This window comes from Salvelinus alpinus, chromosome 31, assembly GCF_045679555.1.
Source record: "Salvelinus alpinus chromosome 31, SLU_Salpinus.1, whole genome shotgun sequence".
Taxonomy (NCBI): domain Eukaryota; kingdom Metazoa; phylum Chordata; class Actinopteri; order Salmoniformes; family Salmonidae; genus Salvelinus; species Salvelinus alpinus.
Window position 1 is genome coordinate 42211311 of NC_092116.1, and position 20492 is coordinate 42231802.

At 41.0% G+C, this 20492-nt stretch overlaps 1 protein-coding gene across 2 annotated transcripts in view; it reads right to left on the reverse strand.

The window, feature by feature from the left end:
• The window catches only part of LOC139561882 (uncharacterized), a 189959-nt gene that overhangs the window by 79634 nt on the left and 89833 nt on the right, over window positions 1-20492 (reverse strand). For both annotated transcript variants that reach the window (XM_071379270.1, XM_071379269.1), the window contains exons 4-5: window positions 8787-8822; window positions 7597-7617 (exon numbers count right to left, since the gene is read on the reverse strand). In XM_071379270.1, the coding sequence (XP_071235371.1) occupies window positions 7597-7617; window positions 8787-8822 (57 nt within the window). The remainder of the gene's footprint in view (window positions 1-7596; window positions 7618-8786; window positions 8823-20492) is intronic.

Below are 20492 nucleotides of genomic sequence, written 5' to 3' on the forward strand. Positions count from 1 at the left end.
CCAGTAGACAACCTAACAGGTCCAGTAGACAACCTAACAGGTCAGTAGAGAACCTAACAGGTCAGTAGACAACCTAACAGGTCCAGTAGACAACCTAACAGGTCCAGTAGACAACCTAACAGGTCCAGTAGAGAACCTAACAGGTCAGTAGACAACCTAACAGGTCCAGTAGACAACCTAACAGGTCCAGTAGACAACCTAACAGGTCCAGTAGACAACCTAACAGGTCCAGTAGAGAACCTAACAGGTCCAGTAGACAACCTAACAGGTCCAGTAGAGAACCTAACAGGTCCAGTAGACAACCTAACAGGTCAGTAGACAACCTAACAGGTCAGTAGAGAACCTAACAGGTCCAGTAGACAACCTAACAGGTCCAGTAGACAACCTAACAGGTCAGTAGACAACCTAACAGGTCAGTAGACAACCTAACAGGTCCAGTAGACAACCTAACAGGTCAGTAGACAACCTAACAGGTCCACTAGACAACCTAACAGGCCCAGTAGAGAACCTAACAGGTCAGTAGAGAATCTAACAGGTCCAGTAGACAACCTAACAGGTCAGTAGACAACCTAACAGGTCAGTAGAGAACCTAACAGGTCCAGTAGACAACCTAACAGGTCAGTAGACAACCTAACAGGTCAGTAGAGAACCTAACAGGTCCAGTAGACAACCTAACAGGTCCAGTAGACAACCTAACAGGCCAGTAGACAACCTAACAGGTCAGTAGACAACCTAACAGGTCCAGTAGACAACCTAACAGGTCCAGTAGACAACCTAACAGGTCCACTAGACAACCTAACAGGTCCAGTAGAGAACCTAACAGGTCAGTAGAGAATCTAACAGGTCCAACAGAGAACTTAACAGGTCCAGTAGAGAACCTAACAGGTCCAATACAGAACCTAAATGGTCCAGTAGAGAACCTAACAGGTCAGTAGACAACCTAACAGGTCAGTAGAGAACCTAACAGGTCAGTAGACAACCTAACAGGTCAGTAGACAACCTAACAGGTCAGTAGACAACCTAACAGGTCCAACACAGAACTTAACAGGTCCAGTAGAGAACCTAACTGGTCCAATACAGAACCTAAATGGTCCAGTAGAGAACCTAACAGGTCAGTAGACAACCTAACAGGTCAGTAGAGAACCTAACAGGTCAGTAGAGAACCTAACAGGTCCAGTAGACAACCTAACAGGTCAGTAGACAACCTAACAGGTCAGTAGACAACCTGACAGGTCAGTAGAGAATCTAACAGGTCAGTAGAGAACCTAACAGGTCCAGTAGACAACCTAACAGGTCCAGTAGACAACCTAACAGGTCCAGTAGACAACCTAACAGGTCAGTAGAGAACCTAACAGGTCCAGTAGACAACCTAACAGGTCAGTAGAGAACCTAACAGGTCCAGTAGACAACCTAACAGGTCAGTAGACAACCTAACAGGTCCAGCAGACAACCTAACAGGTCAGTAGAGAACCTAACAGGTCCAGTAGAGAACCTAACAGGTCCAGTAGAGAACCTAACAGGTCCAGTAGACAACCCAACCGGTCAGTAGAGAACCTAACAGGTCCAGTAGACAACCTAACAGGTCCACTAGACAACCTAACAGGTCCACTAGACAACCTAACAGGTCCAGTAGACAACCTAACAGGTCCACTAGACAACCTAACAGGTCCACTAGACAACCTAACAGGTCAGTAGACAACCTGACAGGTCAGTAGACAACCTAACAGGTCAGTAGACAACCTAACAGGTCAGTAGACAACCTAACAGGTCAGTAGACAACCTAACAGATCCAGTAGAGAACCTAACAGGTCAGTAGAGAACCTAACAGGTCCAGGAGACAACCTAACAGGTCCAGTAGACAACCTAACAGGTCAGTAGAGAACCTAACAGGTCAGTAGAGAACCTAACAGGTCAGTAGACAACCTAACAGGTCCAGTAGAGAACCTAGTAGGTCAGTAGAGAACCTAACAGGTCAGTAGACAACCTAACAGGTCAGTAGACAACCTAACAGGTCCAGTAGACAACCTAACAGGTCCAGTAGACAACCTAACAGGTCAGTAGACAACCTAACAGGTCAGTAGACAACCTAACAGGTCAGTAGACAACCTAGTAGGTCAGTAGAGAACCTAACAGGTCAGTAGACAACCTAACAGGTCCAGTAGAGAACCTAGTAGGTCAGTAGAGAACCTAACAGGTCAGTAGACAACCTAACAGGTCAGTAGACAACCTAACAGGTCCAGTAGACAACCTAACAGGTCCAGTAGACAACCTAACAGGTCCAGTAGAGAACCTAACAGGTCAGTAGACAACCTAACAGGTCCAGTAGACAACCTGACAGGTCCAGTAGAGAACCTAACAGGTCAGTAGAGAACCTAACAGGTCCAGTAGAGAACCTAACAGGTCCAGTAGACAACCTAACAGGTCCAGTAGACAACCTAACAGGTCCAGTAGACAACCTAACAGGTCCAGTAGACAACCTAACAGGTCAGTAGAGAACCTAAAAGGTCCAGTAGAGAACCTAACAGGTCCAGTAGAGAACCTAACAGGTCCAGTAGAGAACCTAACAGGTCAGTAGAGAACCTAACAGGTCCAGTAGAGAACCTAACAGGTCCAGTAGACAACCTAACAGGTCCAGTAGACAACCTAACAGGTCAGTAGAGAACCTAACAGGTCCAGTAGAGAACCTAACAGGTCCAGTAGAGAACCTAACAGGTCCAGTAGACAACCTAACAGGTCCAGTAGAGAACCTAACAGGTCAGTAGACAACCTAACAGGTCCAGTAGACAACCTGACAGGTCAGTAGACAACCTAACAGGTCCAGTAGACAACCTGACAGGTCAGTAGACAACCTAACAGGTCCAGTAGACAACCTAACAGGTCCAGTAGACAACCTAACAGGTCCAGTACACAACCTAACAGGTCCAGTAGAGAACCTAACAGGTCCAGTAGACAACCTAACAGGTCAGTAGACAACCTAACAGGTCAGTAGAGAACCTAACAGGTCAGTAGACAACCTAACAGGTCAGTAGAGAACCTAACAGGTCAGTAGAGAACCTAACAGGTCCAGTAGACAACCTAACAGGTCAGTAGACAACCTAACAGGTCCACTAGATAACCTAACAGGTCAGTAGAGAACCTAACAGGTCAGTAGACAACCTAACAGGTCAGTAGACAACCTAACTGGTCCAATAGAGTTTAAAGTCAGTGTAATATATAGTGTAGTTAATCAGTGTAATATATAGTGTAGTTAATAAGAGTAATATATAGTGTAATATATAGTGTAGTTAATCAGGGTAAAATATAGTGTAGTTAATCAGTGTAATATATAGTGTAATATATAGTGTAGTTAATCGGTGTAATATATAGTGTAATATATAGTGTAGTTATTCAGTGTAATATATAGTGTAATATATAGTGTAGTTAATCAGTGTAATATATAGTGTAGTTAATCGGTGTAATATATAGTGTACTATATAGTGTAGTTAATCAGTGTAATATATAGTGTAATATATAGTGTAGTTAATCAGTGTAATATATAGTGTAGTTAATCAGTGTAATATATAGTGTAGTTAATCAGTGTAATATATAGTGTAGTTAACCAGTGTAATATATAGTGTAATATATAGTGTAGTTAATCAGTGTAATATATAGTGTAGTTAATCAGTGTAATATATAGTGTAGTTAATCAGTGTAATATATAGTGTAGTTAATCAGTGTAATATATAGTGGAGTTAATCAGTATAATATATAGTGTAATATATAGTGTAGTTAATCAGTGTAATATATAGTGTAGTTAATCAGTGTAATATATAGTGTAGTTAACCAGTGTAATATATAGTGTAATATATAGTGTAGTTAATCAGTGTAATATATAGTGTAGTTAATCAGTGTAATATATAGTGTAGTTAATCAGTGTAATATATAGTGTAGTTAATCAGTGTAATATATAGTGGAGTTAATCAGTATAATATATAGTGTAATATATAGTGTAGTTAATCAGTGTAATATATAGTGTAGTTAATCAGTGTAATATATAGTGTAGTTAATCAGTGTAATATATAGTATAATATATAGTGTAGTTAACCAGTGTAATATATAGTGTAGTTAATCAGTGTAATATATAGTGTAGTTAATCAGTGTAATATATAGTGTAGTTAATCAGTGTAATATATAGTGTAGTTAATCAGTGTAATATATAGTGTAGTTAATCAGTGTAATATATAGTGGAGTTAATCAGTATAATATATAGTGTAATATATAGTGTAGTTAATCAGTGTAATATATAGTGTAGTTAATCAGTGTAATATATAGTGTAGTTAATCAGTGTAATATATAGTATAATATATAGTGTAGTTAACCAGTGTAATATATAGTGTAGTTAATCAGTGTAATATATAGTGTAATATATAGTGTAGTTAACCAGTGTAATACATAGTGTAGTTAATCAGAGTAATATATAGTGTAATATATAGTGTAGTTAACCAGTGTAATATATAGTGTAGTTAATCAGTGTAATATATAGTGTAGTTAATCAGTGTATTATATAGTGTAGTTAATCAGTGTAATATATAGTGTAATATATAGTGTAGTTAACCAGTGTAATATATAGTGTAGTTAATCAGTGTAATATATAGTGTAGTTAATCAGTGTAATATATAGTGTAGTTAATCAGTGTAATATATAGTGTAGTTAACCAATGTAATATATAGTATAATATATAGTGTAGTTAATCAGTGTAATATATAGTGTCGTTAATCAATGTAATATATAGTGTAATATATAGTGTAGTTAATCAGTGTAATATATAGTGTAATTAATCAGTGTAATATATAGTGTAGTTAATCAGTGTAATATATAGTGTAGTTAATCAGTATAATATATAGTGTAGTTAATCAGTGTAATATATAGTGTAGTTAATCAGTGTAATATATAGTGTAGTTAATCAGTGTAATATATAGTGTAGTTAATCAGTGTAATATATAGTGTAGTTAATCAGTGTAATATATAGTGTAGTTAATCAGTGTAATATATAGTGTAGTTAATCAGTGTAATATATAGTGTAGTTAATCAGTGTAATATATAGTGTAGCTAATCAGTGTAATATATAGTGTTGTTAATCAGTGTAATATATAGTGTAGTTAATCAATGTAATATATAGTGTAGCTAATCAGTGTAATATATAGTGTAGTTAATCAGTGTAATATATAGTATAATATGTAGTGTAGTTAACCAGTGTAATATATAGTGTAATATATAGTGTAGTTAACCAGTGTAATATATAGTGTAATATATAGTGTAGTTAATCAGTGTAATATATAGTGTAGTTAATCAGTGTAATATATAGTGTAGTTAATCAATGTAATATATAGTGTAGTTAATCAGTGTAATATATAGTGTAGCTAATCAGTGTAATATATAGTGTAGTTAATCAGTGTAATATATAGTGTAGTTAATCAATGTAATATATAGTGTAGTTAATCAGTGTAATATATAGTGTAGTTAATCAGTTTAATATATAGTGTAATATATAGTGTAGTTAATCAGTGTAATATATAGTGTAGTTAATCAATGTAATATATAGTGTAGTTAATCAGTGTAATATATAGTGTAGTTAATCAGTGTAATATATAGTGTAATATATAGTGTAGTTAATCAGTGTAATATATAGTGTAGTTAACCAGTATAATATATAGTGTAGTTAATCAGTGTAATATATAGTGTAGTTAATCAGTGTAATATATAGTGTAGTTAATCAGTGTAATATATAGTGTAGTTAATCAGTGTAATATATAGTGTAGTTAATCAGTGTAATATATAGTGTAGTTAATCAGTGTAATATATAGTGTAATATATAGTGTAGTTAATCAGTGTAATATATAGTGTAATTAATCAGTGTAATATATAGTGTAGCTAATCAGTGTAATATATAGTGTAGTTAACCAGTGTAATATATAGTGTCGTTAATCAGTGTAATATATAGTGTAGTTAATATATAGTGTAGTTAATATATAGTGTAGTTAATATATAGTGTAGTTAATATATAGTGTAGTTAATATATAGTGTAGTTAACCAGTGTAATATATAGTGTAATATATAGTGTAGTTAATCAGTGTAATATATAGTGTAATATATAGTGTAGTTAATCAGTGTAATATATAGTGTAGTTAATATATAGTGTAGTTAATATATAGTGTAGTTAATATATAGTGTAGTTAATATATAGTGTAGTTAACCAGTGTAATATATAGTGTAGTTAACCAGTGTAATATATAGTGTCGTTAATCAATGTAATATATAGTGTAGTTAATCAGTGTAATATATAGTGTAGTTAACCAGTGTAATATATAGTGTCGTTAATCAATGTAATATATAGTGTAATATATAGTGTAGTTAATCAGTGTAATATATAGTGTAGTTAATCAGTGTAATATATAGTGTAGTTAATCAGTGTAATATATAGTGTAGTTAACCAGTGTAATATATAGTGTAGTTAATCAGTGTAATATATAGTGTAGTTAACCAGTGTAATATAGTGTAGTTAATCAGTGTAATATATAGTGTAGTTAATCAGTGTAATATATAGTGTAGTTAATCAGTGTAATATATAGTGTAGTTATTCAGTGTAATATATAGTGTAGTTAACCAGTGTAATATATAGTGTAATATATAGTGTAGTTAATCAGTGTAATATATAGTTTAGTTAGTCAGTGTAATATATAGTGTAGTTAATCAGTGTAATATATAGTGTAATATATAGTGTAGTTAATCAGTGTAATATATAGTGTAATATATAGTGTCGTTAATCAATGTAATATATAGTGTAGTTAATCAATGTAATATATAGTGTAATATATAGTGTAGTTAGTCAGTGTAATATATAGTGTAGTTAATCAGTGTAATATATAGTGTAATATATAGTGTAGTTAATCAGTGTAATATATAGTGTAATATATAGTGTAGTTAATCAGTGTAATATATAGTGTAGTTAATCAGTGTAATATATAGTGTAGTTAGTCAGTGTAATATATAGTGTAGTTAATCAGTGTAATATATAGTGTAGTTAATCAGTGTAATATATAGTGTAGTTAATCAGTGTAATATATAGTGTAGTTAATCAGTGTAATATATAGTGTAGTTAATCAGTATAATATATAGTGTAGTTAATCAGTGTAATATATAGTGTAGTTAATCAGTATAATATATAGTGTAATATATAGTGTAGTTAATCAGTGTAATATATAGTGTAGTTAATCAGTGTAATATATAGTGTAGTTAATCAGTATAATATATAGTGTAGTTAATCAGTGTAATATATAGTGTAGTTAATCAGTATAATATATAGTGTAATATATAGTGTAGTTAATCAGTGTAATATATAGTGTAGTTAATCAGTATAATATATAGTGTAGTTAATCAGTGTAATATATAGTGTAGTTAATCAGTGTAATATATAGTGTAGTTAGTCAGTGTAATATATAGTGTAGTTAATCAGTGTAATATATAGTGTAGTTAATCAGTGTAATATATAGTGTATATATTTTTTAAGGAAAGTGTTTTCACTTAAATCAATGAAATATATGCAGTTGTGCAACTCACCCCTCTCTTTTGTGACCTCCTCTGTAGACAGAGAAGATAAAACATGATGTATTATGGGTAATAGAACATGAAGACAGACTACATCCTCTCTATTCTGACCTCCTCTGTAGACAGTAGATAAAACATGATGTATTATGGGTACTAGAACATGAAGACAGACTACATCCTCTCTATTCTGACCTCCTCTGTAGACAGTAGATAAAACATGATGTATTATGGGTACTAGAACATGAAGACAGACTACATCCTCTCTATTCTGACCTCCTCTGTAGACAGTAGATAAAACATGATGTATTATGGGTACTAGAACATGAAGACAGACTACATCCTCTCTATTCTGACCTCTTCTGTAGACAGTAGATAAAACATGATGTATTATGGGTACTCAGAACATGAAGACAGACTACATCCTCTCTATTCTGACCTCCTCTGTAGACAGTAGATAAAACATGATGTATTATGGGTACTAGAACATGAAGACAGACTACATCCTCTCTATTCTGACCTCTCTGTAGACAGTAGATAAAACATGATGTATTATGGGTACTAGAACATGAAGACAGACTACATCCTCTCTATTCTGACCTCCTCTGTAGACAGTAGATAAAACATGATGTATTATGGGTAATAGAACATGAAGACAGACTACATCCTCTCTATTCTGACCTCCTCTGTAGACAGTAGATAAAACATGATGTATTATGGGTACTAGAACATGAAGACAGACTACATCCTCTCTATTCTGACCTCCTCTATAGACAGTAGATAAAACATGATGTATTATGGGTACAAGAACATGAAGACAGACTACATCCTCTCTATTCTAACCTCCTCTGTAGACAGTAGATAAAACATGATGTATTATGGGTACTAGAACATGAAGACAGACTACATCCTCTCTATTCTGACCTCCTCTGTAGACAGTAGATAAAACATGATGCATTATGGGTACTAGAACATGAAGACTGACTACATCCTCTCTATTCTGACCTCCTCTGTAGACAGTAGATAAAACATGATGTATTATGGGTACTAGAACATGAAGACAGACTACATCCTCTCTATTCTGACCTCCTCTATAGACAGTAGATAAAACATGATGCATTATGGGTAATTTCCTCTATTTCCTTTGATAATGTTGGTAATGTTGAAAATGACATGAATATAGTAAACACAGAGACAACACTTACCCAGCATTCGTCTAGACAGGTTTTGAATGAGTTCATCTAGGGAAGAGAAATATATTCACTCAAAATAAATATACAGACAGACAGGAACACAGACAGACAGACAGGAACATAGACAGACAGAGAAACAGATAGACAGGAAAATAGACAGACAGACACCCAGAAAGACAGACAGAAACACAGACAGACACCCAGACAGACAGACAGAAACCCAGACAGACACCCAGACAGACAGACAGAAACCCAGACAGACACCCAGACAGACAGACAGAAACCCAGACAGACACCCAGACAGACAGACAGAAACACAGACAGACAGAAAACACAGACAGACAGAAACACAGACAGACAGACACACAGACAGACACCCATACAGACAGACAGAAAACCCAGACAGACAGACAGAAACACAGACAGACACCCATACAGACAGACAGACACCCATACAGACAGACAGAAAACCCAGACAGACAGAAACACAGACAGACACCCAGACAGACAGACAGAAACACAGACAGACACCCAGACAGACAGACAGAAACACAGACAGAAACACAGACAGACAGGAACACAGACAGACAGACAGGCACATAGACATACAGACAGACAGGAACACAGAAGACAGACAGGAACATAGACAGACAGACAGGAACACAGACAGACAGACAGACAGACAGACAGACAGACAGACAGGAAGACACACAGACAGGAAGACACACAGACAGGAACACAGACAGATAGGAACACAGACAGATAGGAACACTGACAGACAGACAGGAACACAGACAGAGAAGACAGACAGGAACACAGGAACACAGACAGACAGGCAGACAGACAGACAGGAACATAGACAGACAGACAGGAACATAGACAGACAGACAGGAACACAGACAGACAGACAGACAGGAACACAGACAGGAACACAGACAGACAGGAACACTGACAGACAGGAACACAGACAGACAGACAGACAAACAGGAACACAGACAGGAACACAGACAGACAGACAGGAACACAGACAGACAGACAGGAACATAGACAGGAACACAGACAGACAGACAGACAGGAACACAGACATACAGACAGGAACATATAGACAGACAGACAGACAGATAGACAGACAGACGGGAACATAAACAGACAGACAGGAACATAGACAGACAGGAACAAACACAGACAGACAGACAGACAGGAACATAGACAGACAGGAACATAGACAGACAGACAGGAACATATAGACAGACAAACAGACGGGAACACAGACAGACAGGAACAAAGACAGACAGACAGGAACATATAGACAGACAAACAGACGGGAACACAGAAAGACAGGAACAAAGACAGACAGACAGGAACAGACAGACAGAAACATAAACAGACAGGAACAAAGACAGACAGGAACACAGACAGACAGACAGACAGACAGACAGGAACATAGACGAGAACTAGACAGACAGGAACATTAGACAGACAGACAGACAGGAACATAGAAAGATAGACAGACAGGAACATAGACAGACAGCCAGACAGACAGACAGGAACATAGACAGACAGACAGACAGGAACATAACAGACAGACAGACAGGAACATAGACAGACAGAGAAACAGATAGACAGACAGGAACATAGACAGACAGACGAGACAGACAGGAACATAGACAGACAGACAGGACCACAGACAGACAGACAGGAACATAGACAGACAGACAGACAGGAACATATAGACAGACAGACAGGAACATAAACAGACAGACAGGAACACAGACAGACAGACAGAACACAGACAGACGGGTACATAGACAGACAGACAGACAGGAACAGACAGACAAACAGACAGACAGGAACACATACAGACAGACAGTAACATTGACAGACAGGCGGGAACAAAGCAGACAGACAGACGGGAACACAGACAGACAGACAGGAACAAAGACAGACAGACGGGAACATAGACAGACAGACAGGAACATATAGACAGACAGACAGACAGACGGGAACATAAACAGACAGACAGGAACATAGACAGACAGGAACATAGATAGACAGACAGGAACATGGACAGACAGACAGGTACATATAGACAGACAGACAGGAACGGAAAGACAGACAGACAGGGACACAGATAGACAGACAGACAGGAACATATAGACGAGAACTTAGACAGACGGGAACATAAACAGACAGACAGGAACCTAGACAGACAACAGGAACATACAGACAGACAGACGGGAACATAGACAGACAGACAGGCACACAGACAGACAATAGGAACATAGACAGACAGACGGGAACACAGACAGACAATAGGAACATAGACAGACAGGAACAAAGACAGACAGACAGGAACACAGACAGACAGACAGGAACATATAGACAGACAAACAGACGGGAACACAGACAGACAGGAACATAGACAGACAGACAGGAACATATAGACAGACAAACAGACGGGAACATAGACAGACAGGAACATAGACAGACAGACAGGAACATATAGACAGACAAACAGACGGGAACACAGACAGACAGGAACACAGACAGACAGACAGACAGGAACATAGACGGGAACTTAGACAGACAGGAACATTTACAGACAGACAGACAGACAGACAGACAGACAGACAGAAACATAAACAGACAGGAACATAGACAGACAGGAACATAGACAGACAGACAGGAACATATAGACAGACAAACAGACGGGAACACAGACAGACAGGAACACAGACAGACAGACAGACAGAAACATAAACAGACAGGAACAAAGACAGACAGGAACATAGACAGACAGACAGACAGGAACATAGACAGACAGACAGACAGGAACATAGACAGACAGACAGACAGACAGACAGACAGACAGACAGGAACATAGAAAGATAGACAGACAGGAACATAGACAGACAGACAGACAGACAGACAGGAACATAGACAGACAGAGAAACAGATAGACAGACAGGAACATAGACAGACAGAGAGACAGACAGGAACATAGACAGACAGACAGGAACACAGACAGACAGACAGGAACATACACAGACAGACAGACAGACAGACAGACAGGAACACAGACAGACAGGAAAACAGACAGACAGACAGACAGACACAGACAGACGGGTACATAGACAGACAGACAGACAGGAACACAGACAGACAGACAGGAACACAGACAGACAAACAGGGACATTGACAGACAGGCGGGAACACAGACAGACAGACGGGAACACAGACAGACAGACGGGAACACAGACAGACAGATGGGAACATAGACAGCCAGACAGACAGGAACACAGACAGACAGACAGGAACATAGACATACAGACAGACAGGAACACAGACAGTCAGACAGGAACATAGACAGACAGACAGGAACACAGACAGACAGACAGACAGGAAGACAGACAGGAACACAGACAGACAGGAACACTGACAGACAGAAACACTGACAGACAGGGACACAGACAGACAGAAACACAGACAGATAGACAGACAGGAACACAGACAGACAGACAGGAACACAGACAGACAGACAGGAAGACAGACAGACAGACAGACAGGAACACAGACAGATAGACAGACAGGAACACAGACAGATAGACAGACAGGAACATAGACAGACAGGAACAAAGACAGACAGACAGACAGACAGGAACATAGACAGACAGACAGACAGGAACATAGACAGACAGACAGACAGGAACACAGACAGACAGACAGACAGGAACATAGACAGACAGACAGACAGGAACATAGACAGACAGACAGGACCACAGACAGACAGGAACATAGACAGACATACAGACAGGAACATATAGACAGACATACAGACAGACAGACGGGAACATAAACAGACAGACAGGAAAGTAGACAGACAACAGGAACATAGACAGACAACATAGACAGACAGACAGGAACATATAGACAGACAGACAGACAGACGGGAACATAAACAGACAGACAGGAACATAGACAGACAGGAACAAAGACATACAGACAGACAGACGGGAACATAAACAGACAGACAGGAACAAAGACAGACAGACGGGAACATAGACAGACAGACGGGAACATATAGACAGACAGACAGACAGACAGACAGACGGGAACATAAACAGACAGACAGGAACATAGACAGACATACAGACAGGAACATATAGACAGACAGGAACATGGACAGACAGACAGGTACATAGACAGACAGACAGGAACAAAGACAGACAGACGGGAACATAGACAGACAGACAGGAACATATAGACAGACAGACAGACGGGAACATAAACAGACAGACAGGAACATAGACAGACAACAGGAACATAGACAGACAGACAGACGGGAACATAGACAGACAGACAGGCACACAGACAGACAATAGGAACATAGACAGACAGACGGGAACACAGACAGACAATAGGAACATAGACAGACAATAGGAACATAGACAGACAGGAACAAAGACAGACAGACAGACAGGAACAAAGACAGACAGACAGACAGGAACAAAGACAGACAGACAAACAGGAACACAGACAGACAGACAGACAGGAACACAGACAGACAGACAGACAGACAGACAGACAGGAACAAAGACAGACAGACAAACAGGAACACAGACAGACAGACAGGAACATAGACAGACAGACAGGAACATATAGACAGACAAACAGACGGGAACACAGAAAGACAGGAACACAGACAGACAGACAGACAGGAACATAGACGGGAACTTAGACAGACAGGAACATTTACAGACAGACAGACAGACAGACAGACAGAAACATAAACAGACAGGAACATAGACAGAAAGGAACATAGACAGACAGACAGGAACATATAGACAGACAAACAGACGGGAACACAGACAGACAGGAACACAGACAGACAGACAGACAGACAGACAGACAATAGGAACATAGACAGACAGACGGGAACACAGACAGACAATAGGAACATAGACAGACAATAGGAACATAGACAGACAGGAACAAAGACAGACAGACAGACAGGAACAAAGACAGACAGACAGACAGGAACAAAGACAGACAGACAAACAGGAACACAGACAGACAGACAGACAGGAACACAGACAGACAGACAGACAGACAGACAGACAGGAACAAAGACAGACAGACAAACAGGAACACAGACAGACAGACAGGAACATAGACAGACAGACAGGAACATATAGACAGACAAACAGACGGGAACACAGAAAGACAGGAACACAGACAGACAGACAGACAGGAACATAGACGGGAACTTAGACAGACAGGAACATTTACAGACAGACAGACAGACAGACAGACAGAAACATAAACAGACAGGAACATAGACAGAAAGGAACATAGACAGACAGACAGGAACATATAGACAGACAAACAGACGGGAACACAGACAGACAGGAACACAGACAGACAGACAGACAGAAACATAAACAGACAGGAACAAAGACAGACAGGAACATAGACAGACAGACAGACAGGAACATAGACAGACAGACAGACAGACAGGAACATAGACAGACAGACAGACAGACAGGAACATAGAAAGATAGACAGACAGGAACATAGACAGACAGACAGACAGGAACATAGACAGACAGACATTCAGGAACACAGACAGACAGACAGACAGGAACATAGACAGACAGAGAAACAGATAGACAGACAGGAACATAGACAGACAGAGAGACAGACAGACAGACAGACACAGACAGACGGGTACATAGACAGACAGACAGACAGGAACACAGACAGACAGACAGGAACACAGACAGACACACAGGAACATTGACAGACAGGCGGGAACACAGACAGACAGACGGGAACACAGACAGACAGACGGGAACACAGACAGACAGATGGGAAAATAGACAGAAAGACAGACACAGACAGACAGACAGACAGGAACACAGACAGACAGACAGACAGGAACATAGACATACAGACAGACAGGAACACAGACAGACAGACAGACAGGAAGACAGACAGGAACACAGACAGACAGGAACACTGACAGACAGAAACACTGACAGACAGGGACACTGACAGACAGGGACACAGACAGACAGAAACACAGACAGACAGACAGACAGACAGGAACACAGACAGACAGACAGACAGACAGACAGACAGACAGGAGCACAGACAGACAGACAGGAGCACAGACAGACAGACAGGAACACAGACAGACAGACAGACAGGAACACAGACAGATAGACAGACAGGAACACAGACAGACAGAAAGGAACACAGACAGACAGACAGACAGGAACACAGACAGACAGATAGACAGGAACACACACAGACAGACAGACAGGAACACAGACAGATAGACAGACAGACAGGAACACAGACAGACAGGAAGACAGACAGACAGGAACACAGACAGGAACACAGACAGACAGGAACACTGACAGACAGGAACACAGACAGACAGACAGACAGACAGACAGGAACACAGACAGAGAGGACAGACAGGAACACAGACAGACAGACAGAAACACAGACAGACAGGAACAAAGACATACAGACAGACAGACGGGAACAAAGACAGACAGACGGGAACATAGACAGACAGACAGGAACATATAGACAGACAGACAGACAGACGGGAACATAAACAGACAGACAGGAACATAGACAGACATACAGACAGGAACATATAGACAGACAGGAACATGGACAGACAGACAGGTACATAGACAGACAGACAGGAACAAAGACAGACAGACGGGAACATAGACAGACAGACAGGAACATATAGACAGACAGACAGACGGGAACATAAACAGACAGACAGGAACATAGACAGACAACAGGAACATAGACAGACAGACAGACGGGAACATAGACAGACAGACAGGCACACAGACAGACAGACAGAAACATAGACAGACAGACGGGAACACAGACAGACAATAGGAACATAGACAGATAGACAATAGGAACATAGACAGACAGGAACAAAGACAGACAGACAGACAGGAACACAGACAGACAGACAGGAACATATAGACAGACAAACAGACGGGAACACAGACAGACAGGAACACAGACAGACAGACAGACAGGAACATAGACGGGAACTTAGACAGACAGGAACATTTACAGACAGACAGACAGACAGACAGACAGACAGAAACATAAACAGACAGGAACAGAGACAGACAGGAACATAGACAGACAGACAGGAACATATAGACAGACAAACAGACGGGAACACAGACAGACAAACAGACGGGAACACAGACAGACAGGAACATAGACAGACAGACAGACAGGAACATAGACAGACAGACAGACAGGAACATAGACAGACAGACAGACAGACAGACAGGAACATAGAAAGATAGACAGACAGGAACATAGACAGACAGACAGACAGACAGACAGGAACATAGACAGACAGACAGACAGGAACACAGACAGACAGACAGGAACACAGACAGACAGACAGGAACATAGACAGACAGAGAAACAGATAGACAGACAGGAACATAGACAGACAGAGAGAAAGACAGGAACATAGACAGACATACAGGAACACAGACAGACAGACAGGAACATACACAGACAGACAGACAGACAGACAGACAGACAGACAGGAACACAGACAGACAGGAAAACAGACAGACAGACACAGACAGACGGGTACATAGACAGACAGACAGACAGGAACACAGACAGACAGACAGGAACACAGACAGACACACAGGAACATTGACAGACAGGCGGGAACACAGACAGACAGACGGGAACACACACAGACAGACAGACAGACGGGAACACAGACAGACAGATGGGAACATAGACAGAAAGACAGACACAGACAGACAGACAGACAGGAACACAGACAGACAGACAGGAACATAGACATACAGACAGACAGGAACACAGACAGACAGACAGGAACACAGACAGACAGACAGACAGACAGGAACATAGACAGACAGACAGGAACACAGACAGACAGACAGGAAGACAGACAGGAACACAGACAGACAGGAACACTGACAGACAGAAACACTGACAGACAGGGACACAGACAGACAGAAACACAGACAGACAGACAGACAGGAACACAGACAGACAGACAGACAGACAGACAGGAGCACAGACAGACAGACAGGAACACAGACAGACAGGAACACAGACAGATAGACAGACAGGAACACAGACAGACAGACAGAAAGGAACACAGACAGACAGGAACACAGACAGACAAATAGACAGGAACACACACAGACAGACAGACAGGAACACAGACAGATAGACAGACAGACAGGAACACAGACAGACAGGAACACAGACAGACAGGAACACAGACAGACAGGAACACAGACAGGAACACAGACAGACAGGAACACTGACAGACAGACAGACAGACAGACAGGAACACAGATAGAGAAGACAGACAGGAACACAGACAGACAGACAGGAACACAGACAGACAGGAACACTGACAGACAGGAACACAGACAGACAGACAGGAACACAGACAGAGAAGACAGACAGGAACACAGACAGACAGACAGACAGGAACACAGAGAGACAGACAGACAGAAACATAAACAGACAGGAACATAGACAGACAGGAACATAGACAGACAGAGAGGAACATATAGACAGACAAACAGACGGGAACACAGACAGACAGGAACACAGACAGACAGACAGACAGACAGACAGACAGACAGACAGACAGACAGAAACATAAACAGACAGGAACAAAGACAGACAGGAACATAGACAGACAGACAGACAGACAGGAACATAGAAAGATAGACAGACAGGAACATAGACAGACAGCCAGACAGCCAGACAGGAACATAGACAGACAGACAGACAGGAACATAGACAGACAGACAGGAACATAGACAGACAGAGAAACAGATAGACAGACAGGAACATAGACAGACAGAGAGACAGACAGGAACATAGACAGACAGACAGGAACACAGACAGACAGACAGGAACATACATAGACAGACAGACAGACAGACAGACAGACAGACAGACAGACAGGAACACAGACAGACAGGAAAACAGACAGACAGACAGACAGACACAGACAGACGGGTACATAGACAGACAGACAGACAGGAACACAGACAAACAGACAGACAGGAACACATACAGACACACCGGAACATTGACAGACAGGCGGGAACACAGACAGACAGACGGGAACACAGACAGACAGACGGGAACACAGACAGACAGACAGACAGGAACATAGACAGACAGACAGGAACAAAGACAGACAGACAGGAACATATAGACAGACAAACAGACGGGAACACAGAAAGACAGGAACACAGACAGACAGACAGACAGGAACATAGACGGGAACTTAGACAGACAGGAACATTTACAGACAGACAGACAGACAGACAGACAGACAGACAGACAGGAACATAGACAGACAGGAACAAAGACAGACAGACAGACAGACAGGAACACAGACAGACAGACAGACAGACAGACAGAAACATAAACAGACAGGAACAAAGACAGACAGGAACATAGACAGACAGACAGACAGGAACATAGACAGACAGACAGACAGGAACATAGACAGACAGACAGACAGACAGGAACATAGAAAGATAGACAGACAGGAACATAGACAGACAGACAGACAGACAGACAGACAGACAGGAACATAGACAGACAGACAGACAGGAACACAGACAGACAGACAGGAACACAGACAGACAGACAGGAACATAGACAGACAGAGAAACAGATAGACAGACAGGAACATAGACAGACAGAGAGAAAGGCAGGAACATAGACAGACATACAGGAACACAGACAGACAGACAGGAACATACACAGACAGACAGACAGACAGACAGACAGGAACACAGACAGACAGGAAAACAGACAGAAACACAGACAGACAGACAGGAACACAGACAGACACACAGGAACATTGACAGACAGGCGGGAACACAGACAGACAGACGGGAACACACACAGACAGACAGACAGACGGGAACACAGACAGACAGATGGGAACATAGACAGAAAGACAGACACAGACAGACAGACAGGAACATAGACATACAGACAGACAGGAACACAGACAGACAGACAGACAGACAGACAGGAACATAGACAGACAGACAGGAACACAGACAGACAGACAGGAAGACAGACAGGAACACAGACAGACAGGAACACTGACAGACAGAAACATAGACAGACAGGGACACAGACAGACAGAAACACAGACAGACAGACAGACAGGAACACAGACAGACAGACAGACAGACAGACAGGAGCACAGACAGACAGACAGGAACACAGACAGACAGGAACACAGACAGATAGACAGACAGGAACACAGACAGACAGACAGAAAGGAACACAGACAGACAGACAGACAGGAACACAGACAGACAGATAGACAGGAACACACACAGACAGACAGACAGGAACACAGACAGATAGACAGACAGACAGGAACACAGACAGACAGGAACACAGACAGACAGGAAGACAGACAGACAGGAACACAGACAGGAACACAGACAGACAGGAACACTGACATACAGACAGACAGACAGGAACACAGATAGAGAAGACAGACAGGAACACAGACAGACAGACAGGAACACAGACAGAGAAGACAGACAGGAACACAGACAGACAGACAGACAGGAACACAGAGAGACAGACAGACAGAAACATAAACAGACAGGAACATAGACAGACAGGAACATAGACAGACAGAGAGGAACATATAGACAGACAAACAGACGGGAACACAGACAGACAGACAGACAGACAGACAGACAGACAGACAGACAGACAGACAGAAACATAAACAGACAGGAACAAAGACAGACAGGAACATAGACAGACAGACAGACAGACAGGAACATAGACAGACAGACAGACAGACAGACAGACAGACAGACAGGAACATAGAAAGATAGACAGACAGGAACATAGACAGACAGCCAGACAGACAGACAGGAACATAGACAGACAGACAGACAGGAACATAGACAGACAGACAGGAACATAGACAGACAGAGAAACAGATAGACAGACAGGAACATAGACAGACAGAGAGACAGACAGGAACATAGACAGACAGACAGGACCACAGACAGACAGACAGGAACATACATAGACAGACAGACAGACAGACAGACAGACAGGAACACAGACAGACAGGAAAACAGACAGACAGACAGACACAGACAGACGGGTACATAGACAGACAGACAGACAGGAACACAGACAAACAGACAGACAGGAACACATACAGACACACATTAACATTGACAGACAGGCGGGAACACAGACAGACAGACGGGAACACAGACAGACAGACGGGAACACAGACAGACAGACGGGAACATAGACAGAAAGACAGACACAGACAGACAGACAGACAGGAACACAGACAGACAGACAGACAGGAACATAGACAGACAGACAGGAACAAAGACAGACAGACAGGAACATATAGACAGACAAACAGACGGGAACACAGAAAGACAGGAACACAGACAGACAGACAGACAGGAACATAGACGGGAACTTAGACAGACAGGAACATTTACAGACAGACAGACAGACAGAAAGACAGGAACATAGACAGACAGGAACAAAGACAGACAGACAGACAGACAGACAGGGACACAGACAGACAGACAGACAGACAGACAGACAGACAGAAACATAAACAGA